A 25,254-nucleotide genomic window follows, 5' to 3' on the forward strand; every position below is an offset into this window, starting at 1 on the left:
GGAGTAGCTGGATGTTCCAGTGTGTTGAGAAGATAAGTGCATAGAGAGGGCCCGGCGCTCTCTGTCAATCAGTTGGTGTATGCATATCAGGGAACACAATCCGCCACCCTGTCATTAAGCATTGTGTCCATGGGATGGACCATAGGGGTGGAATGCATCAGACGGATGAGGGCAAAGACGTATTCCTTGAAAGTTGGTCTCTCCTGTCTCCACTGTTCTCTCCTCCGTAGTAGCAAGTTGGAGAAGGGCACTGGGTAAACAAATGTGCGCATAAAATCTGAGAGAAATACGATTTTTGTGCATATGGAACATTTCAGGGATCTTTTATTTCAGCTCATTAAACATGGGACCAACACTTAACAAAGAAGGCTATATTTTCTATTTATTTACTAGTATGTCTGTCCCTCGGTTTTGTCATTGGTGTTACCGACTTGAAAATGACTCATTACAAAGATATACAAGGACCTTAAGCATTCCCTCCAGTGGCAAACCGTTATAGGTATCAAGTATCAAGGTAAGACCCAGATGTAGACACGTCGAATAATCAATGGTTTAATAATCCAACAGGGACAGGTCAAGGCAGGCAGGGTTCAGTAAACAAGAGGTGTGGCAATGGTACCAGACGGCAGGCAGGCTCAGGGTCAGGGTAGGTAGAGGTCAATAATCCAGAGGTGGGGCAACGGTACAGGTCGGCTGTTAGGCCTGGGGTCAGGGGCAGGCAGAGTGGTCAGGCAGGCGGGCTCAGAGTCAGGACAGGCAAGGGTCAAAACGAGGAGGGTGAGAAAAAGAGAGACTGGGAAAAGCAGGAGCTGAGAACAAAAACGCTGGTTGACTTGACAAACTGGCAACAGACAAACAGACAACACAGGTATAAATACACAGGGGATAATGGGGAAGATGGGCGACACCTGGAGGGGGGTGGAGACAATCACAAAGACAGGTGAAACAGACCAGGGTGTGACAATAGGGGGAAGGAGTCTATATTAAAGAAATTATTAGGTAATTACACCCTTTTAGTATGTCATACGTTTGAGGATTCCATTGACAATTTGGTGTAACTTGGTGTTAGTCCATTTAAATTAACAGAAATTACATTATTAGCAAAATTATTCATCATAGAAATTTAGTAAATCATTTTTAAAGGGGTAATGATTTCAGCATCATTTAAGAAAAACCTCAATAACCAAACATTTCTCAGGTGTTGCCATCGTTCGTGTTACACCTACTGGTGGCACAATGTTATCATAATGGTTAACATTATTTAAAGTCATTAAGATGCCATATTAGTTGATGTAGAATGGGAAGATGTACCCAAATACATTTAAATAAAGAAAATTAGAAAAAATATGTATATTTTTCCCAAAATGGCATGCCCAAATGCTACCGCAATTCAAGAACAACCCATTTCTACCAACTGAAAAATTCCCATTGAGGACAAATATTTGCACAGACAGACGTATAGTTTTTGATACAAATCAGTCAGGCAGTGTTGGATTTCCCTTACTGTTACAGTATATTCCATGTATTTCCTGTATTTAAAAAATGACCCTTCACTGCACTTCAGCTCTGAAGTGGTTGTGGCATAGAGCTACTGAACAGATCGGTTGATGTTGTGAATATCGGGCATACAGTAGCCTATAGCTGAGCCATTCCATCCCATTGAGAAATAAGGACAATAAACAGTAATGTGCATACGTATAATAAGGACGAGTCTAGAGTTCACAATGCCAATGATGAGAAGTCACGATTCCAAGGACCCCTAACGGGAATATCTCCATTCCAAACAGAGAGACAAACTTAACAGGACATAATTTCCATCAATTTGCTGAAATTCCCATCTCTCTCATCATGCCAGACCTCCAGTCCAGTCAATATAAAACAAACGTTAAGATAAATGGGGATGAGATTGCTTCTGTAAATTGCCTTGTGTGCTGACAGCGCGGCTACATGTGAGCGAGATGGGCGCCTGCTGTTAGCAACACATGATGTAGTGACGTTCTTGGTACCCGTGACAACCTGTACTACCTCAGATCAGGGACAGAAAATAACCACATCGAAGGACCCGGACTTTCTCTCTCCCTTTAGCCACTTAAGGAATTCTCACGGGACGGCAAATGCTGGAACACATCTGGACCACTGAATGGTCTTGCTCCTACAGCCTATGGTTTGTGGCCAATTAGAGAAAGTTATTTGAACTGGGAATGAGGCACATCCTCCGACATAGGAGAGTTTCATGTTCTGTCATGGTACTGTTAGGTCTCGTTCTGTCGTGGTATCGTTAGGTCTCGTTCTGCCGTGGTACTTCTTGGTTCGGTATATGCCTCTGAGTTCAAGTGAAGGGAAATCTTAACACTACAGCATACAATGACATTATAAAAGATTCTGTGCTTCCAACTTTGTGGCAACAGTTTGGAGATGGCCCTTTCCTGTTTCAGTATGACAATGCCCCCGTGCACAAAGCGAGTTCCATACAGAAATGGTTTGTTGAGATCGGTGTGGAAGAACTTGACTGGCCTGCACGAGCCCTGACATCAATCCCATCGAACACCTTTGGGATAAATTGGAATGCTGACTGCGAGCCAAGCCTAATCGCCCAACATCAGTGCCCGACCTCACTAATGCTTTTGTGGCTGAATGGAATCAAGTCCCTGCAGCAACATTCAAACATCTAGTGGAAAGCCTTCCCAGAAGAGTGGAGGCTGTTATAGCAGCAAAGGGGGGACCAACTCCATATTAACGCCCATGATTCTGGAAGATGTTTCGATCAGCACATGTCCACATACTTTTGCTCATGTAGTGTATGTTCTATGTGTGCTATTTCTATGCTTCCCGTACTTAAGTTTTGTTTTTGCGTCTTTTACTTTTGTATACCAGCTTCAAACAGCTGAAACAACAACATTTTTGGTTATGGAAAATATATTTCACAGCGGTTTAGATGGTAAAATGAGTCTCTGCACAATACTAGCTTATTTTGGCACATAAACTGAAATTAGGCAAACTATTAGAGTTTTAGCAAACAGGAATTTGCTGAGCGATTTCTGTAGAGTGCAACTTTAATACTAAAATCAACCTCTCAACCACAAGGTAAACATAAAGTACGGTAGCTCTCCCAGATGTGCAGAGCTGCAGTTGAGGATTAGGTGACATGCCAACGGGGAAACCGGGTAACTCTGAGAGTATTCGTTGTCTCTCTATGGTTTCTTATGGTCGCATTATGTTCAATTGTGTTGTGGAGGAAACGTGGGGCGATTAGCTTGTGGTGCTACTATGCTTTGATTAACCTACCCTTGAAGAACTTGGACATCCGTGACCGTATTCCGCACAGATTTGAGGACGACACTGCCTCCACCTCCTCTTTAGTCTCCTGGAACACAGGCACATAAATCAGTTCCTCATATCATATCCAGTCAGATTCAATGCATACGGGCCATATTCACTAAATCTGTCAAGTTACTACTCCAAATTATCTATTTGACTCCTAATACTGAGGTATATCTCTAGCACTCTCTGTTTATTAATCTAACATTCCGAGACTGTAGTGTGGAGGAGAAGTTTAAAACAGACATATCGAGTGGGAATCCCAGAGTGTCTTCTTTGTGCTCCTACAGTATCTCAGAACAGGAAACAAGGATAAACAGCCAGTGTTTTTCCTCCCTAGTTCAATGGCCCTTTGAAGAATAGCAGAACATCTCAGTTTGATTAATGGCTGTACACTGTCTAATGAACAGTAATTGAATGGTAGAATGCAGCGGGCCCTAAGAGCCCCAAAGGAATACCCTGGTTGCTGCAGAAGCCAGTGACATTGTCTGGGGTTGATTATAGTTGACCTTGCATGAGAGGAGAAGCTTTACAAATAGCGAACCTAAGAAGCTAGGGGAATAGTAGGCAGGAAAACAGGACAAGACAAATGAAAAGGAATTGCATTGGTAAAGAATAGTGGAGGTCGATGGCAAGATCGATAACTATTTGATTTCTTATCACAAAATTCTTAAGAGGAAGACGACTGATAAAACATGCCTAGTCCTATTGGCATTTCTAACAATATTAATTAAGAAAGAATGCTTAGCTGACCGGCTGATAAATCAGCCAATATCGTTAAATCAAACAAACGATTGTTAAAAACAGACAATTACACAAGCTCATTCAGCTCTACATTTGTTCAACATGCATGAACATTCAGCGGACCATAACTATTTCTACATCGTTTCTAGGCTAAAGGAAAACTGTATATAAATAAAGAGAACACATTTGACAGTATGTTCAACTGAAGGTGTTCCAAACGACCCATCAGGAAACAACTCATGTCATTTTAACGCAATGATCATGTTTGAGATCGACTTCATTGCAGTCGGCGTCTACACAATGACTGATCTACAAATCACCTTGGATTCTAAATAACTGCTCGTTATTATTTGTAGATCAGTCAGTCGGCTCAGTCTGTGATTAGCTCAAGCTCTCAAACATGAACAAACTACTTTAGTAGTTAGGCCGTCATTGTAAATAAGAATTTGTTCTTAACTAATTTGCCTAGTTAAATAAAAAAAATAAAAAGAAGATGGTTGCCCTGTTCTGGCCTTCGCATCTGTCTATTGAGGAAGTCTGTTGTCATGCCCAAGAGACATTGTGTGTCACCATTTGGCAGACAGACAAACATGCTGATTCTAATATGTTGTCTAGCGGAGGTCCTTCAAATATTACCTCTACCTTGCCACTGTAACTATTCACTATTTAAATCCAATGCAATGAATCATTTAAACTGAGGGGGAAGAGGTTTTGGCTGAGAATGCAATCATGTAATTGAATTTGGTCATCAATATATATGGCATGAGAGGTATTTCACAAGCGTGGCCAGACTGGGATGTAATCTATTTCAAACTCAGCTCAACTATGAGTCATAGCCATAGTGTTTTATTATCATTCACACTAGATGATGAAGAAGCAGGACAGACTGAAACACTCTGCTTATCTTCATAAGGAGACTGGGAGAGAGAAAGGGAGAGAAGTAAGTAATATTAATATGTTGTTTGGCCAGAATATCAGCTCTGAGTTTGACTGCTATCAAAGCTTCCATAAATAATATTGATAATATAATCTCCAATAAAAATCTCAGCCCATAAACTGTAGCTACAAAACACATTAAATATATTCACCAGGGGTGACATTAATATGCTTCGGGTTTTCTCTAATTACGACAATAAACTTCATGAAGTCAAACCTTGCTTTTAAAGCAGCAATTCCCTGTGCTAACACTAATAAAATAAAGTATATTTTTTACTGCTATAGTGAATTTCATCCAACCCTATTTCAAACCACTCACTGTAGATGTATCTATTGAATTTTGGACAGAAGTGTAAATACCCCAATTACAATTAGACTGACTTCTTGTCAGCTGCAGCAAGTCAAGTCAAACGTTGTTTGGTGCAGTGGTGGTGAGATAACGCCACAAATTAGCTGAGTCCAGATATCATTATTCCCCATTATCTAATGGTCATTCCAAGAATCTATAGCCATTCTGATTCAGCAATATTCATTCATGAGTAAATGCGATAAGTAATGAATAAAGCTAGTGATCTTTAACAGGGTCCTTAACAGGGTAATAACTCCCCCGAAGTCAATAATGATTTTGATAAGAATATCTTTATTACAAATGTGCATACCACTGCAAGAATCATCATCACACCAAAACATCTCACTAAAGTGTGATTACAATAGGCTGAAATGATCGTTTTCATTAAACAAAATGTTCACTGTTATTGATTGCCTAAATAAGACTCAATATCTTCTCATTTCCAAAGCTGAATGCAATTACATGGAATAGTAATATCACACAAGTATTGTGTACGTTCATCACTGTTATGAGGCTCCCCATTTTAATTCCTTTAAAGTTTATAAGACCAGAACACGTGTATTAAAATGAGTACAATTTCTAGAAACAATACGACACCAGGCCAAGTGTCACGATACCGAGTAGTAATACCGTGGTCAAATTGTTTTTGTGGCCTAGCATCCTGTTCGCCCTGTTCCCCGGACGCTTGCTCACGTTTTCTAAACACTCTCCAAAAGTCTGTCACTGAAATTCACACTTACAGTGGGGCAAAAAAGTATTTAGTCAGCCACCAATTGTGCAAATTCTCCGACTTAAAAAGATGAGAGGCCTGTAATTTTCATCATAGGTACACTTAAACTATGACAGACAAAATGAGAAGAAAAAACATCCTGAAAATTACATTGTAGGATTTTTAATGAATTTATTTGCAAATTATGGTGGAAAATAAGTATTTGGTCAATAACAAAAGGTTCTCAATACTTTGTTATATACCCTTTGTTGGCAATGACAGAGGTCAAATGTTTTCTGTAAGTCTTCACAAGGTTTTCACACACTGTTGCTGGTATTTTGGCCCATTCCTCCATGCAGATATCCTCTAGAGCAGTGATGTTTAGGGGCTGTTGCTGGGCAACACGGACTTTCAACTCCCTCCAAAGATTTTCTATGGGGTTGAGATCTGCAGACTGGCTAGGCCACTCCAGGACCTTGAAATGCTTCTTACGAAGCCACTCCTTCGTTGCCCGGGTGGTGTGTTTGGGATCATTGTCATGCTGAAAGACCCAGCCACGTTTCATCTTCAATGCCCTTGCTGATGGAAGGAGGTTTTCACTCGAAATCTCACGATACATGGCCCCATTCATTCTTTCCTTTACACGGATCAGTCGTCCTGGTCCCTTTGCAGAAAAACAGCCCCAAAGCATGATGTTTCCACCCCCATGCTTCACAGTAGGTATGGTGTTCTTTGGATGCAACTCAGCATTCTTTGTCCTTCAAACACAATGAGTTGAGTTTTTACCAAAAAGTTATATTTTGGTTTCATCTGACCATATGACATTCTCCCAATCTTCTTCTGGATCATCCAAATGCTCTCTAGCAAACTTCAGACGGGCCTGGACATGTACTGGCTTAAGCAGGGGGACACGTCTGGCACTGCAGGATTTGAGTCCATGGCGGCGTAGTGTGTTACTGATGGTAGGCTTTGTTACTTTGGTCCCAGCTCTCTGCAGGTCATTCACTAGGTCCACCCATGTGGTTCTGCTCACTGTTCTTGTGATCATTTTGACCCCACGGGGTGAGATCTTGCATGGAGCCCCAGATCGAGGGAGATTATCAGTGGTCTTGTATGTCTTCCATTTCCTAATAATTTCTCCCACAGTTGATTTCTTCAAACCAAGCTGCCTATACTATTGCAGGTTCAGTCTTCCCAGCCTGGTGCAGGTCTACAATTTTGTTTCTGGTGTCCTTTGACAGCTCTTTGGTCTTGGCCATAGTGGAGTTTGGAGTGTGACTGTTTGAGGTTGTGGACAGGTGTCTTTTATACTGATAATAAGTTCAAACAGGTGCCATTAATACAGGAAACGAGTGGAGGACAGAGGAGCCTCTTAAAGAAGAAGTTACAGGTCTGTGAGAGCCAGAAATCTTGCTTGTTTGTAGGTGACCAAATACTTATTTTCCACCATAATTTGCAAATAAATTCATAAAAAATCCTACAATGTGATTTTCTGGATTTTTTTCCTCTTTTTGTTTGTCATAGTTGAAGTGTACCTATGATGAAAATTACAGGCCTCTCTCATCTTTTTAAGTGGGAGAACTTGCACAATTGGTGGCTGACTAAATACTTTTTGGCCCCACTGTATACAACACATTGAATTCAACTTCACACTATTCAGTGTATAACGGAATACTGCATATAACGGCTGATTTTCTCATATTTGAAAAGGCCTACCTGTGATTTCAAATCACATCAAGCTTTATTTATACAGCACATTTCAGACATGGAATGCAACACAATGTACTTCATAGGGAAAAAACCAATAAAAACAATGAAAATAAAAACGGAAATATTTAGTACAAAACAAATTTAGGTCACATCAGAGGATAAAAAACAAAAGAATAACAATAAAAACTGAACGACTAAATAACTCCCCTAAGGAAAATTTGGCCGTAGGATTGGAAGGATGAATATACATGCATAATGATCTGCATATCATTGTCAGTGAGGGGAAAACACTGCATGAAACCTTTACTCTTCAGTTAACATTGACACACTGTCTCCCTCATTCTCATGAAAACTCACCAATCTCTCTCTCCCACAAACACACACACTGCTCCCTACTTTTAAAATGTTGGGCACCAAACAGAATTGAAGGAGCAGCAGAAATAAATAGATTTTGATATAGTTTAGGCTTACATTAGGCCTATATGAATCCTACCTTTTGAAGCACATCTCATGAGTAGCAGACCCTTTTCCTTTCTTCCTGTGTAAATCAAATGTGCCTAAAACTACTGTCAAGTTACCAGGTTGTTAGCTAGCTAGGTATCATGATTGAACAATGGTGTTTGTTATCAACCAATAATTAGCGACCCAGGATTAGTTTTAAACAGCCTGCGACATGGTTTGTGAAATTATATAAAATGCGTGCGACTCCCGATAAAAAGAAAAGAAGGCCTCTCAGGTAATATGGGTCATGTTTTAACCTCTCTGAGGGGATGCTGAGGGAAGCAGGTGAGTAAGGGCTGGTAGTGGATGCCGAGAGAAGCAGGTGAGTGAGGGCTGGTAGGGGATGCTGAGGGAAGCAGGTGAGTGAGGGCTGGTAGGGGATGCTGAGGGAAGCAGGTGAGTGAGGGCTGGTAGTGGATGCCGAGAGAAGCAGGTGAGTGAGGGCTGGTAGTGGATGCCGAGAGAAGCAGGTGAGTGAGGGCTGGTAGTGGATGCCAAGAGAAGCAGGTGAGTGAGGGCTGGTAGTGGATGCTGAGAGAAGCAGGTGAGTGAGGGCTGGTAGGGGATGCTGAGGGAAGCAGGTGAGTGAGGGCTGGTAGGGGATGCTGAGGGAAGCAGGTGAGTGAGGGCTGGTAGGGGATGCTGAGGGAAGCAGGTGAGTGAGGGCTGGTAGTGGATGCTGAGAGAAGCAGGTGAGTGAGGGCTGGTAGTGGATGCTGAGGGAAGCAGGTGACTAAGGGCTGGTAGGGGTTGCTGAGAGAAGCAGGTGAGTGAGGGCTGGTAAGGGATGCTGAGAGAAGCAGGTGAGTGGGGGATGCTGAGGGAAGCAGGTGAGTGAGGGCTGGTAGTGGATGCTGAGGGAAGCAGGTGAGTAAGGGCTGGTAGGGGATGCTGAGAGAAGCAGGTGAGTGAGGGCTGGTAGGGGATGCTGAGGGAAGCAGGTGAGTGAGGGCATGTAGGGGATACTGAGAGAAGCAGGTGAGTGAGGGCTGGTAGGGGATGCTGAGAGAAGCAGGTGAGTGAGGGCTGGTAGTGGATGCTGAGGGAAGCAGGTAAGTGAGGGCTGGTAGTGGATGCTGAGGGAAGCAGGTGAGTAAGGGCTGGTAGGGGATGCTGAGAGAAGCAGGTGAGTAAGGGCTGGTAGGGGATGCTGAGGGAAGCAGGTGAGTGAGGGCTGGTAGGGGATGCTGAGGGAAGCAGGTGAGTGAGGGATGGTAGGGGATGCTGAGAGAAGCAGGTGAGTGAGGGCTGGTAGGGGATGCTGAGAGAAGCAGGTGAGTGAGGGCTGGTAGTGGATGCTGAGGGAAGCAGGTGACTAAGGGCTGGTAGGGGTTGCTGAGAGAAGCAGGTGAGTGAGGGCTGGTAAGGGATGCTGAGAGAAGCAGGTGAGTGGGGGATGCTGAGGGAAGCAGGTGAGTGAGGGCTGGTAAGGGATGCTGAGGGAAGCAGGTGAGTGAGGGCTGGTAGTGGATGCTGAGGGAAGCAGGTGAGTAAGGGCTGGTAGGGGATGCTGAGAGAAGCAGGTGAGTGAGGGCTGGTAGGGGATGCTGAGGGAACAGGTGAGTGAGGGCATGTAGGGGATACTGAGAGAAGCAGGTGAGTGAGGGCTGGTAGGGGATGCTGAGAGAAGCAGGTGAGTGAGGGCTGGTAGTGGATGCTGAGGGAAGCAGGTGAGTGAGGGCTGGTAGTGGATGCTGAGGAAAGCAGGTGAGTAAGGGCTGGTAGGGGATGCTGAGAGAAGAAGGTGAGTGAGGGCTGGTAGGGGATGCTGAGGGAAGCAGGTGAGTGAGGGCTGGTAGGGGATACTGAGAGAAGCAGGTGAGTGAAGGCTGGTAGGGGATGCTGAGAGAAGCCGGTGAGTGAGGGCTGGTAGTGGATGCTGAGGGAAGCAGGTGAGTAAGGGCTGGTAGGGGGTGCTGAGAGACGCAGGTGAGTGAGGGCTGGTAGGGGATGTTGAGGGAAGCAGGTGAGTGAGTGCTCGTAGGGGATGCTGAGGGAAGCAGGTGAGTGAGGGCTGGTTGATTACAGTTGCCACGTGATGTGCGCATGAAAGTGAAGTGGATATTATTAGACCTGCTCATACAACAGACTAGTTAGTGGCTGTTGCTTCAATTAAACTGAATCTATAAACAAAACTGACTTCATAAACATTTTCTAACAGGCGCCAGCCAGCAGGTTCTTAAATCGGTAGGGCTGAAAAAGTTGGTTGTATCAAATGAAACGGTACTACGGCATTTAAAAATGTTAGTATCATAGTGTTTTGGTACCGTGATATTACCGTGCTACCGGTATACCATGCGACACTAAACCACACATCCATGCAGAAACATCTGTATACACAGCGCTCTAACTTTTGTTTATGACCTACATAATAACTATAATATGCGAGGGACAAGGATCTAACACAAGTTATATAATAAGATGGTCCAACGCTGCATTTCCCCAGTCTAGTAGGCATCACTCTGTTCATTCTGCTAGCAGGAGATAAGCTCAGTGTGTGTTGTGTGTGTACCTGTGACTCAGGTTCCAGCGGCGACTTTAGTCCTCCGTCTCTGGAGCTGGTCAGACCAGTGCCTCTACCTGACTCCCCGCGACCAGACGAGGGGGCCGAGGCCTGGAACACACACACACACACAGAAAACTCTTGTTAAACCCCTATCAACACTACCATTCAAACGTTTGGGGTCACTTAGAAATGTCCTTGTTTCTGAGAGAAAAGCACATTTTTGGTCAATTAAAACAACATCAAATTGATCAGAAATACAGTGCTAATGTTGTAAATGACTATTGTAGCTGGAAACGGCAGATTTGTTATGGAATATCTACATAGGCGTACAGAGGCCCAATATCAGCAAACATCACTCACTCCTGTGTTCCAAAGGCACATTGTGCTAGCTAATCCAAGTTTATCATTTTAAAAGGCTAATTGATCATTAGAAAGCCCTTTTTGCAATTATGTTAGCACAGCTGAAAACTGTTGTTCTGATCAAAGAAGCAATAAAACTGGCCTTCTTTAGACTAGCTGAGTATCTGGAGCATCAGCATTTGTGGGTTCGATTACAAGCTCAAAATGGCCAGAAACAGAGACTATTTCTTCTGAAACTCGTCAGCCTATTTTTTCTAAAGAAATTAAGATCTCGTACAATGCTGTGTACTACTACCTGCACAGAACAGCGCAAACTGTCTCTAACCAATAGAAAGAGGAGTGGGAGGCCCCGGTGCACAACTGAGCAAGAGGACAAGTACATTAGAGTGTCTAGTTTGAGAAACAGACAGCTCAAAAGTCCTGAACTGGCAGCTTAAATAGTAACTGCAAAACACCCGTCTCAACGTCAACAGTGAAGAGGCGACACCGGGATGCTGGCCTTCTAGGCAGAGTTCCATCGTCCAGTGTCTGTGTTCTTTTGCCCATTTGAATCTTCTCTTTTTATTGGCCAGTCTGAGATATGGCTTTGTTTTTGCAACTCTGCCTAGAAGGCCAGCATCCCAGAGTTGCCTCTTCAATTCCATGCATTAATTCATGAATTAATTTATTCCCTTCATTCCAAAATGCCATACACTGTCCACGTGACAGTCCAGTCCACTGACCTTCCTGGATGCATCAGAGCCTTGGAGGAAGGCTTTGTAGGGACTCTGGGTCTCACCGGCCGGCCTAGAATTCCTCTGGACATACTGCTCTTCCTCCGGGACTACCTTGGCCTCAACCTGGGCAGGGAAAGGAAGGGGAACCATCTCTTAACTAATTAACGCTCAACATACATCTGTATTACTGGTCTTGTCGTCTGTTGATGGTTAGTTACAACTAGCCATACCCATATGCTACAGGTATTGCAGATCATGAAGGTTGGTTTTTACCTGGTCAATTGGCAGGTCCACCATCACTCTGCCATCTTCCTGGACTTCAGCTGCTCCCACAGTTTCACTTCTTTTGTCTTTCGCACGGAACACACTGCCTTCTAAGAAAAGTGATTGATCACAATTACCTCCTCTTTTTCCTTCTCTTTCCCATTTGTCCTTCACATCAGAAGTGATCATGTCAAAAAATTAATTAATTTAGAGTGCAAGCCAAGACTTCTCCGCTACAAGTTTGTCCTCCCTGTGTGAGGATATGTTCCTACAGCAATTTCTGACAGTGACTCTTGATGCATTTGAGAAATGCACACCACACTGTCCTTTGGTAGTAAATAAATATAATTGTGTCTGTGTTTAAAATAACATATGGACCAAGAGCCATTTGAACTTTGTTCAGTAACTGTGTGTTGCCACCAACTACAGTAGGACGTCACCAAATTGAAGCATGTTCAAATCAAATCAAATCAAATTTATTTGTCACATACACATGGTTAGCAGATGTTAATGCGAGTGTAGCGAAATGCTTGTGCTTCTAGTTCCGACAATGCAGTAATAACAAGTAATCTAACTAACAATTCCAAAACTACTGTCTTGTACACAGTGTAAGGGGATAAAGAATATGTACATAAGGATATATGAATGAGTGATGGTACAGAGCAGCATAGGCAAGATACAGTAGATGGTATCGGGTACAGTATGTACAAATGAGATGAGTATGTAAACAAAGTGGCATAGTATAGTATAAAGTGGCTAGTGATACATGTATTACATAAGGATACCGTCGATGATATAGAGTACAGTATATACGTATGCATATGAGATGAATAATGTAGGGTAAGTAACATTTATATAAGGTAGCATTGTTTAAAGTGGCTAGTGATATATTTACATCATTTCCCATCAATTCCCATTATTAAAGTGGCTGGAGTTGAGTCAGTGTCAGTGTGTTGGCAGCAGCCACTCAGTGTTAGTGGTGGCTGTTTAACAGTCTGATGGCCTTGAGATAGAAGCTGTTTTTCAGTCTCTCGGTCCCAGCTTTGATGCACCTGTACTGACCTCGCCTTCTGGATGATAGCGGGGTGAACAGGCAGTGGCTCGGGTGGTTGATGTCCTTGATGATCTTTATGGCCTTCCTGTGACATCGGGTGGTGTAGGTGTCCTGGAGGGCAGGTAGTTTGCCCCCGGTGATGCGTTGTGCAGACCTCACTACCCTCTGGAGAGCCTTACGGTTGAGGGCGGTGCAGTTGCCATACCAGGCGGTGATACAGCCCGCCAGGATGCTCTCGATTGTGCATCTGTAGAAGTTTGTGAGTGCTTTTGGTGACAAGCCGAATTTCTTCAGCCTCCTGAGGTTGAAGAGGCGCTGCTGCGCCTTCTTCACGATGCTGTCTGTGTGAGTGGACCAATTCAGTTTGTCTGTGATGTGTATGCCGAGGAACTTAAAACTTGCTACCCTCTCCACTACTGTTCCATCGATGTGGATAGGGGGGTGTTCCCTCTGCTGTTTCCTGAAGTCCACAATCATCTCCTTAGTTTTGTTGACGTTGAGTGTGAGGTTGTTTTCCTGACACCACACTCCGAGGGCCCTCACCTCCTCCCTGTAGGCCGTCTCATCGTTGTTGGTAATCAAGCCTACCACTGTTGTGTCGTCCGCAAACTTGATGATTGAGTTGGAGGCGTGCGTGGCCACGCAGTCGTGAGTGAACAGGGAGTACAGGAGAGGGCTCAGAACGCAACCTTGTGGGGCCCCAGTGTTGAGGATCAGCGGGGAGGAGATGTTGTTGCCTACCCTCACCACCTGGGGGCGGCCCGTCAGGAAGTCCAGTACCCAGTTGCACAGGGCGGGGTCGAGACCCAGGGTCTCGAGCTTGATGACGAGCTTGGAGGGTACTATGGTGTTGAATGCCGAGCTGTAGTCGATGAACAGCATTCTCACATAGGTATTCCTCTTGTCCAGATGGGTTAGGGCAGTGTGCAGTGTGGTTGAGATTGCATCGTCTGTGGACCTATTTGGGCGGTAAGCAAATTGGAGTGGGTCTAGGGTGTCAGGTAGGGTGGAGGTGATATGGTCCTTGACTAGTCTCTCAAAGCACTTCATGATGACGGATGTGAGTGCTACGGGGCGGTAGTCATTTAGCTCAGTTACCTTAGCTTTCTTGGGAACAGGAACAATGGTGGCCCTCTTGAAGCATGTGGGAACAGCAGACTGGTATAGGGATTGATTGAATATGTCCGTAAACACACCGGCCAGCTGGTCTGCGCATGCTCTGAGGGCGCGGCTGGGGATGCCATCTGGGCCTGCAGCCTTGCGAGGGTTAACACGTTTAAATGTCTTACTCACCTCGGCTGCAGTGAAGGAGAGACCGCATGTTTTCGTTGCAGGCCGTGTCAGTGGCACTGTATTGTCCTCAAAGCGGGCAAAAAAGTTATTTAGTCTGCCTGGGAGCAAGACATCCTGGTCCGTGACTGGGCTGGGTTTCTTCCTGTAGTCCGTGATTGACTGTAGACCCTGCCACATGCCTCTTGTGTCTGAGCCGTTGAATTGAGATTCTACTTTGTCTCTGTACTGGCGCTTAGCTTGTTTGATAGCCTTGCGGAGGGAATAGCTGCACTGTTTGTATTCGGTCATGTTACCAGACACCTTGCCCTGATTAAAAGCAGTGGTTTGCGCTTTCAGTTTCACACGAATGCTGCCATCAATCCACGGTTTCTGGTTAGGGAATGTTTTAATCGTTGCTATGGGAACGACATCTTCAACGCATGTTCTAATGAACTCGCACACCGAATCAGCGTATTCGTCAATGTTGTTATCTGACGCAATACGAAACATTTCCCAGTCCACGTGATGGAAGCAGTCTTGGAGTGTGGAGTCAGCTTGGTCGGACCAGCGTTGGACAGACCTCAGCGTGGGAGCCTCTTGTTTTAGTTTCTGTCTGTAGGCAGGGATCAACAAAATGTGTGACGGTGTTCGATTTCACAGAGTGCAGCGGGGATCAATCCTTCCATATCAAGTTCAGAAAAAAAGCCAGTGATGAAAATCTGCTGCCGAAAGCTTTGCCTCCTCTCTTGCGATTGACAGCGAATGCTTGCCAACAGTGCTCCGAGCCACTGCCTGATAGGCCCTGATTGTCCCTGTGCGGTAAGAGTGATGTGTGTGTGTGTTTGCATGCATGCTTTTGTGTGTGAGGCCAGATTGATGTAGTTATGAGGAAGCCTATGGATTTTATTCAACCATTAGTAATGAGTTAATGAGGAGGAGGGTTCTTGCCCCCAGGGGATGATCAAGTGTCCAAAAAGTGGCCAGAGGCTTGTGAGCGGAGCTCTCTCATAACCAGGTCTGCAGGGGATGTAGACAGCCAGTCAGGCGCTAATGCGCTGTCCCAACGTGATTGGAGGAAAGGAAATTCAACTCCATCACATAGGATACTGCTGGCTCAGCTGTAATGTGTGATGTGAAATGATGGCAGGATGCTAAAACGGTGGCAATTACTCATTGTATGATGTCATGGTATATCTCTGGTCCGGACACTGTAAAGAGACACCGGCATAATAACTATTGAACAGTTGAGCGTCTAAGGCCACTGGTGCAATTACCATGTATCGTATAGCTTACGTATCACAATCAAACTGTGTAATTGCCGCAATGCTAAATACCATCAATCTAACAGAGGATTTTGTCAGCTTTATGATCTCTCCGCTATATTATTGTGATGAATAACTTATGATTGTTTTGATTCCCCCATCAAGAGAAAATATGAAGCATTTTGTTTTCCTAGCATAGTTAACAAGGCTTTTCTGGATCCATTTTCAACAAAATGGCCTGATTGAATGAATCTATGATTTAGAGCACTGGATGGTGTTTGAAGTTTCGTTCGGTTTAATATTCACAGCGTAAAGAGTTACATTCTTCCTAAGGCTGAAAACCTGTTCTGTTCCCCTGATGTACGAAGTCGATTTTGGAGAGCAGGTTGGGAATTCAAAGAAAGCTCTTCACACTTCCACATGCCTCTGCTTTCTCTGTATCCACACATGCACACACCGAGTGCAAAGAAAATCTTCCCTTCAACAAAAACAACAGGTTCAATTGATATCACAGAGAGCGAGGAACAGAGAGGGGGAGCGTAGCGAAACAGTCATACACACATGAAACATTGGAAGACATTTCTATAGGAAATGCTCTACTTACCGCCCGTTGTGTAAAGAAGTGGGAGTCTGGACACCTGCCTCTGTTGTTTGGCTGTCTCTCTCTCTTTCTCTGGCTTGGCGTAGAAGTAAGACTCTGTGGCGTTCTTGGGATGGCCCCTGGCTGTGTGCTCAAGGTCATCTCCAGAGCCTGTGTGAGCAAACTACACAAAGCAAAGACCATGGATCGAATCTGAACCAAAGTTTTTTCTCTCACTGAGATATATCTATTTCTTGTTATTTTCAAAGGCTAAAACATGTTGTATTACACGTCTAATGTGCTTTAGTACAAAACTTGTACCCCCTTTCCTTTCTTCCCCTCTTTATTTTTTACATTTTCCATTGACCTCAATGTTTCATGAGCTGATGTGCTTTGTGGCTCCCCAGTGACTCCCACTGTATTGAATTCATTTGGTTCCAATACATCCCATGCAGAACCTATCAATCACTGGGGAGCACAGCAAACTAATAATTTATTGATGAAACAGGGCAGCCATGAATTTCTAACGGCATTCATCTTATTTATCAAGCCAGATCAAACAATGAAAATCCCAACAAGCTTAAAGGGAAAGGGAGTTGCAGGGAATAACTTATTCTTAGAGAAGACGGCAGACGGTTATTGATTAAAAAAAAGGTCTGGGGAGCTGGGTGGGAGAGGAGAGGGAGGGAAGTACGGGGGGGGGGGGGACAGAGGGAGGGTGTGAGTGGGAAGCTGAGTTCAGAGTGATGCTTGAGACAGTAGGCTGCTCAGACTCTTTGTAGGTAGCAAGGTGAGCTCTGTCTCCCTCTGAAAGGAAAAGGAAGAGCAGACATAATTTTTTCAGATTTATTTTTGTTCAGCCTGATCCCAAGGCTGGTTGGAGGGCCAGTGTACTGAGCTCAAGCTTCCACACAACAACACACTCCGTGCAATGGTGTTTGCCATCCCGTTAACATGTGGTTTGGGGAATAGTGCGGCTGTGTTTTTTCTACTTGTTTGCTTTCTTTAATGCAGAGGCCAAGTTTGTGTTGATGTTGTTTTGAATTTATACAGCTGTTGGTGGGCTAGAGACAAAAATAAAACAACATGAGAAGACTGCTGCAGGAAAGTTCAAAGAGTGATGTACTATAGCTTGTATTGAAAAGACCACAACCAAATCTTACAACCCATCTGAAATATAAAAAAGGTAAACACTTTTATCTTTAAAGCCTTGTGGAGAAAAATGCTAATTATTTAAATCAGCAGAAAAAGAGCCCTTCTCAAGGAGAGAGAGGAGGGGCACTCCAGTGCAGTTAAGAGCTCTGGGAGTACAGTACAGTACAACTGCAAAATTCAGCAATGTAAAAAGCTGCTGAAGTCATTGCTGCTGCCTCTTTTTCCGCTGGCATTACACATCTTCTATGTCTTGTGGGGCGACAGTGTCTATCTGGCCCCGCCGAGACCTGAGTCGTGTGGAATCAATGTTGAGTAGGACCCAAGAGGGCGGCTGGCGTGTAATCTCTGGCCCTCTCAAAAAGCAGAGTGTAGGAGTCAACGGGAGGACAGTACGATATGATAGCGGGGGCCGGCATGAGAGAGAGCCAGCAGCAGCCAACCTCCAACCACCGTATAGGATCAGAGCCAGAGCCACTCCCAGTGGCTGGTCCGCAGTGGGAAGACAAATTAACAGCAGGCGACTAGGGTGTAACGCTTCCCACTGGGCATCACCACTTCCTCTGAATCAGGTCACATGGGATGGGAACGATACAGTTGGAAAGGGGTGATGATGTCACCTGATGATGTCAGGGGAGCACTCTAGCTCCTCTCTCCCTGAGTAGTCCGCTGAGTTCTTCTCATATGGCCAGGTGACTGCGTCTACTGGCGCCGGTGTGACGTCACTTATGTTACTGTGCTCAATGGACCTCAATGCAGGAAATACATTTTTCCAACCAATCCTGTTTTCTGGTCATCATCACACAGACAACTAGCTCAGCATCTAGGCTGCCAACGGGGACACACTGTACTGTCAATGCCACATGATGCAAGCAGAGCCTTCAGTGCAGACTTCAGTAACTACTCTGCCCCTATACAGTACTAAATGACCGAGACGCTCTGCTGGCGCAGACAGACACCATGCTCCATGCTCACAAGGTTGCAGAGCCCCGAGAAAGGTTACATTTTACACCAGCCTACAACGGGATGTTACAGGCATTTCAAATCAGGTCGCTTGTCGCTTTGTGAGGTCAAACCAAAATGAATGAGGAACACAACCCTATAAACGTGTGTGTATCAGTAAGCTAAACAGCTGACAGATCTAACTACAGTAGACAATTTCTCTGCCATTATTCTTGTTTCTGAAACGTCCTCATTAACTGGTCAAATCGTATTTACGAATTCATGAGGGGTAAGGTGATGAGGGAGCATAAAAGTATGGTAGCGTTTCCAGTCAATGAGTAATAATGGATGAGCTGGCTGATGGTCGTCACTAGTTACCACAAACACAAAGTCATAATTATGGCTAAACCCTGACTATTTCTAAAATGTATCTTCTTAAAATTAACCGTAACCACACTGACAACCTTATGCCGAACCTTAAATTAAGACCAAAAAGTATTCATGAAATTTTTCAATAGACAATTTTGACTTTGTGGCTATGGTAACTGGTGACAACCCTGGCTGAGGGACAGAGAGGGCATAACACTGTCTCTGCTTCCCCCTTCTGGTGTATAATAAAAGGACATTCTTCCTCTGTGTAGGTCAATGAAATATGGCAGATAATAACCACAGAATTACACTGGTTGGTGGAATGAACAGTGCAAACTGCTCTTTGTGGATTCCATCCTGCATTGAAAAACTGACACAAGGTCTCCCGAGTGGTGCAGCAGTCTAAAGCACTGCATCAGGGTGCTTGAGGCGTCACTACAGATCCGGGTTCGATTCCAGGCTGTGTCGCAGCTGGTCGCGACTGGGAGACCCATGAAGCAGCACACAATTATGGGAGGGTTTGGTCGGCTGGGATATTCTTGTCCCATCGCGCTCTAGCAACTCCTGTAGCGGGCCGGGCACATGCACGCTGCCTCGGTCGCCAGGTGTACGGTGTCATCTCCGACACATTGGTGCGGCTGGCTTCCAGGTTAAGTGAGAAGTGTGTCAAGAAGAAGTGCGGCTTGGTTGGGTCGTGTTCTGGAGGACACATGGATCTCGACCTTCGCCTCTTCCGAGTCCGTACGGAAGTTGCAGCGATGACACAAGACTGTAACTACCAATTGGGGAAAAAAATACATAAATTGATAAAAATTATGCAGGACCACTTATGTTGTTTCCAAAAGCAAAAGGAGCTCTGGTAACTCAATTCACATTTCTGCTGTTACTGACCTTTTTTTTCTTGCCATTTCAATCCCGTTGATAAAGCATTATTATAGTTTGAAAACAAGACAGCACTTCAAGTGTTAAAGCTGAAATATGGGATACCTGACCTGACTTTTTGGGAGACCTGACAAAATTCACATAGAAATGTGACTTCTAGATCTGTCATTCTCATTGAAAGCAAGTCCAAGAAGCGGTACAGCTGTTCTATGTGAGCTATTTCTATGCATTCCATTTTTAAGTTTAGTTTTTGAGTCTTTTACTGTCGGTTTTGTATACCAGCTTCAAACAGCTGAAAATACAATATTTTTGGTTATAGAAAATATATTTCACAGCGGTTCAGATGGTACAATGATTCTCTACACTATACTTGCTTGTTTTGTCATATAAACGGAAATTAGGCAAACTATTTAAAAAATTGCAACCAGGAAATGGCAGAGCGATTTCTGCATAGTGTATCTTTAAAATAAATTGAGCTTTTTCTATATCAGAAAAAATGTACACATGCCATGCTGTTACTGTCACCTTTCTTAGTTAGAAAAATCAGTTGTCAGATATCTCCCCGTATAGCCTGATCTCGAACTGTCTGCTGAGTGTGCATGTTCTCTTCTTCACTTGTTTGTATGTACGTGGCGCTCATCTTGGGCCCTGTGCATTTCTCATATCACTGCAATGCGTTTCAACGTCTACTAATCAGCATACAAATTGTCCTGGTTCTGGAGGAATTCCATTTATTTTCGATTTTTTTGTCAGCATGGTCCATTGGTTAATATGTTCAGTCTATGAGACTCGCTGTTACTTGATCAAACGGCCAGGCTCGTTCTGTTACCTATCAAAGTGGAAGGCAATGGTAACTCAATGCCTCCCCCACACGGCAAGGCTCATGAACAACACACGCTGGAAATCTTAATTGAAATGCTGTACGCAACAGAAAACGTTTACATTGTTCACTGTTCTAAGCGTGAAGACAATTTCCAGTCACACTGTACAGTATGTCCTTGAAATAAAATTATTGCAGGATAAACTGTGATCACAGCTGTTTCCTACTTCAGGGTGATAAAACATGATATTTTTCAAATGGAACTCTTTACTGGAGGTCTTTCTTTCTCGCTTCTCCTGGACTGAAACTAATGATTTCATGGGGGGAGGTTAATACAAGCATCTACTGTATGTGGTATATACTAGTATACCTTTGCTGCACAGTAGGCCTACTTACTTTTGCATGTTTGCCTTTCCTTGTGGGAACAGGGACTGGGAGACTGTCATTGTTGACTCTAAGGAAAATCTACTAATTAGTAAGAAGAACACCATAATCTGAATGAAACCAACAGAACATAAACTTCCATAAACTTGAATTCTTTCTTGTTCTGGAGAGGAATACATCGTTTTTCTTACGCATGATGACTGTTGTCCCGGATGATTCCTCTGCTGGGGACCCACTGGAAGTATGGCGAGAAGCGGAACTTCTCAGCTCCCACAGCAACATAGTACTGGTTGTTCTCTAGCTCATCTGGCCCAAGTAAAGTAGTCCCATCTAATGTGCACAGTCTAGTTATCATAGAAAAATTATCATTAACATGTATTTGTTATGGAACGCAAACAGCATCTACTCTTTCTGGGGTCCAGCAAAATTAAGGCAGTTATACATTTTAAAAACATTACAATACATTCATAACAGATTTCACAACATATTAGGTGTGTTCCCTTTCAATATCTAAATGGTACGAAAAGCAACACTAATTATGTGATTATGTAAATCATAAATGAGGTCAATGTTACAAGTTGGATGACTTTTCATTTAATTTAAAAACATTATGATCTATAACATAAAGAGCTATTATTAGTTATTTCCTACCTGTACACAGCACCAGTGCGCAGATGTACCCTCTCGGTCACCATGGCCAAGACACTTTCCCAGTTTGTGAGAGTATACTTTGGTATCAGTATCCGAGCTGGAGGAACCAACACATCTCCATTGGTAAAAACACTACAAAATACAAAAACACATGAAACTCAGTACCATTTTATGGGCTTGCGATTTTAACATGGTTATGATCATTGATATTTTCAACATCAGAAATGTTGTAGGACTAGCCTACATAAATCAATTGAATCTAACAAAGTAGAATAAATAACATCTCCTTAAGTATTATGTGACAAGAAACATTTCGGCCTACTTAGTTTTGGCATTTATAGAATGACAAGACAAGTGAAAAGAGTTAATGCCTATTTTGTATTCCCTACATCCCATTGCAAACAGCACAACATGATTGTAGGACACTTGAAAACACAAACTCACTTGATAGTGCATGACTCGTTTATTATTTTCCTCCAGCGAGCAGAAACAACTATTCTACTGTGAACTACAGGTCGGATCTGTAATTTCAAACAACAAAAATAAAAATGGTTATTGTATTACATGGTTATTACCGAGAATCTTGCAGTCCTGTAAAATGATTGTGTGAGTGTAACATTGATAGCCTAGGCCTATCTTTCAGAGGTGCTCATGCATTCCTTTACTGACAAAGAAATGGTGTGGCCAGTATGGTATCAGATATCAGTTCCATTGTTCAGTTAAAGTCGAAAGCAATTAGGCTAATTAGTAATTTGCAACAAACATACACACATGGATGATTTTCAAAAAGCTTTGTGATAAAACATTTAAAAAAGCAAAAAGATGAGGGTATAGTTAGTGGCCTTACCTGTTCATTCTTCTTTTTCTGTGGTTTCTTCGTTGTTATATGGTAATAACTAGAATGAAAAACAGTAGATTACATTACAAATTACATGCATTTTGGTTTAGCTAGTCATTAAACATGATTATTTATGGCTGGCTGCACCAGCAACAACAACAAGGCTGTCTAACAATAACATCAGTCTTATAATTCCCGGCTAATTACAGTGTACCTACTCAAGCTTTTTGAAACGCTCTCCTCCGGCTGCAACATATCTCTCCCCGTGCTGCAAGTTGACGAGGTCATGGATTTTGTGCCCTTCCCTTGGAGTGTAAACATTTCGGACCGCTCCAAAAGGAGCCTCAACCCCACGCGTGACAGAGCTCAAAAAGCTGTCAAACGTTGACATCTGTCGTTGATTTATAACAAACTTTCGTCCGGGGAAAAAAGCATCCCCATTCCTGTAGACAACAATAGTTTTTGTTGGAGGTTGAGGGAGCACCGCTCTACCTGAAGTCCCAGACATGTTAATGTGATCACAACCGTGGCAGACAACGTTCCAGAACCGAGGTCAAAATGGCAAGAGTTAGCTAGTAGTTAGCCAGCTAACGTTAGCTAGAGAATTAGATTTTTCTCGCAAAGAAATAGATATCTGAAGATGAGACAGACGTCCACTTGGGTGGGCATCCTATCAAGAAGCCTATCCTTCGTTACAGATGTTTCTGGTCAACAAACGTGCTGTTGTTCCTCGTTAACCGTGTTGTTTCTGTTTTCAAAGCTGTCTAGCCTTGTGGCTACCACCAATCTAATTTATGTTGTTGGATGTGTTTCCAAGGAAACCTGTGGGGGGAAAGCGCGCGTTCTCCAGAAATGCTTGGTGACCCATGGGCCACATACAATGAATGATACAGTATATCAAGTAGGATCCCGCAAAAGGGACCCCATCAAGCACAACAAGCCTATGCTTCAGTGTTCATCCTATCTATTCATTTTGTTAATCTTAAATTCCAAGTTGCATTTCTAAAGTTATTCTTGAAAATGCTCAATGACATTTAAAGGTGAGAAGAAACAATGTGTGACAGATAATTTCTCCATAATATAAACCATGCCATGATGGCACATTGGGCCCTCAACTTCTGTAGGCACTTGAAACACTCATGTGTGTTCAGTTCATAATGTGGTCATTGCTATTACTTTGGTCTTTCAGATCAACCAAAGTGTTAACTGAATACTACATTTCACCAATCAGATGTAGCAGTAGGACTATCTGCCTGAAATCACAAAATGTCTGACCAAATAGCCTACCAGTTCGAATTGCATTATAGATTACAAAACGTATGCAATCTTAACTGTTAAACTTCTTGCAGACTTTTGATTAAATTTTTTAAATGATTGCATGTGGATGGAATCCATAATTACATTAATAGGTGGGAGTTTTTCCACAAAGCATCACCCATGGACATGGTTACGACTTTTTCCACCCGAATAACCTGGCAATGTTTCCCTCCCCCCAGTCAGTGCTGTCCAAATTGTTTACTGCAGAGGTAACCAGAGATTTCACCACTACAACAGCAGCTAATTGGTTTTTGCCAGACACTCTCCTGGTCAATGGGATGCATAATTCATCATCTCTGTGTTCATTATTCATAGCTTAAGGGACAACTCATACTGTGCTTTATCAAAGAACTGTGCCATGCATATACAACATTGTTCTGCATTTGTGTTTGGTTTACAATATGATTTCATTTTAGATGCCCTGTTGAATCTTTAAAATAGTGTTGTTGAGACAATCTCGAATTAAACAATGATAAACCTTTGCCTGGATTCTAGAAGTTAAATGGATAAGAGTATCAACGTTCAAGACTTCAAGGAGAAATAGAAACTAGGTACAGTTCAAGTCAGAAGTTTACATACACTTAGGTTGGAGTCAACCATTCCACAAATTTCTTGTTAACAAACTATAGTTTTGGCAAATCGGTTAGGACATCTACTTTGTGCATGACACAAGTAATTATTCCAACAATTGTTTACAGACAGATTATTTCACTTATAATTCACTGTATCACAATTCCAGTGGGTCAGAAATGTACATACATTATGTTGACTGTGCCTTTAAACAGCTTGGAAAATTCCAGAAAGAAGCTTCTGATAGGCTAATTGACATAATGTGAGTCATTTGGAGGTGTACCTGTGGATGTATTTCAAGGCCTACCTTCAAACTCAGTGCCTCTTTGCTTGACATCCTGGGAAAATCAAAAGAAATCAGCCAAGACCTGAGAAAAAAAATTGTAGACCATAAGTCTGGTTCATCCTTGGGAGCAATTTTCAAATGCCTGAAGGTACCACGTTCATCTATACAAACAATAGTGCGCAAATATAAACACCATGGGACCATGCAGCCGTCATACCGCTCAGGAAGGAGACGCGTTCTGTATCCTAGAGATGAACGTACTTTGGTGCGAAAAGTGCAAATCAATCCCAGAACAACAGCAAAGGATATTGTGAAGATGCTGGAGGAAACAGGTACAACAGTATCTAAACTCAGCAAAAAAGGAAAGGGCCCTTTTTCAGGACCCTGTCTTTCAAAGATCATTCATAAAAATACAAATAACTTCACTGATCTTTATTGTAAAGGGTTTAAACACTGTTTCCCAAGCATGAACCATGAACATGCACCTGTGGAACGGTCGTTAGGACACTAACAGCTTACAGACGGTAGGCAATTAAGGCCAAAGTTCTGAAAACTTATGACACTAAAGAGGCCTTTCTACTGACTCTAAAAAACACCAAAAGAAAGATGCCCAGGGTCCCTGCTCATCTGTGTGAACGTGCCGTAGGCATGCTGCAAGGAGGCATGAGGACTGCAGATGTGGCCAGGGCAATAAATTGCAATGTCTGTACTGTGAAATGCCTAAGACAGCGCTACAGGGAGACAGGACGAACAGCTGATCAT

The 25,254-nt window shown here is 43.3% G+C and overlaps 1 protein-coding gene across 1 annotated transcript; it reads right to left on the bottom strand.

Annotated features, from left to right (window-relative positions):
* Positions 1 to 86: 86 nt before the first annotated feature.
* LOC139374522 (doublecortin domain-containing protein 2C-like) lies at positions 87 to 22,827 on the bottom strand. Its single transcript, XM_071115520.1, has 12 exons — positions 22,538 to 22,827; positions 22,329 to 22,377; positions 21,926 to 22,002; positions 21,482 to 21,613; positions 21,022 to 21,174; positions 20,843 to 20,900; positions 16,306 to 16,465; positions 12,123 to 12,223; positions 11,856 to 11,972; positions 10,780 to 10,881; positions 3,286 to 3,364; positions 87 to 250 (listed from the first exon to the last, which is right to left on the bottom strand). The coding sequence occupies exons 1-12, from the start codon at positions 22,825 to 22,827 to the stop codon at positions 87 to 89; spliced, it is 1,482 nt and encodes a 493-aa protein (XP_070971621.1).
* Between the last annotated feature and the right edge of the window lie 2,427 nt (positions 22,828 to 25,254).

The sequence above is a fragment of the Oncorhynchus clarkii genome, chromosome 19 (assembly GCF_045791955.1).
Source record: "Oncorhynchus clarkii lewisi isolate Uvic-CL-2024 chromosome 19, UVic_Ocla_1.0, whole genome shotgun sequence".
In the NCBI taxonomy this organism is placed as follows: Eukaryota; Metazoa; Chordata; class Actinopteri; order Salmoniformes; family Salmonidae; genus Oncorhynchus; species Oncorhynchus clarkii.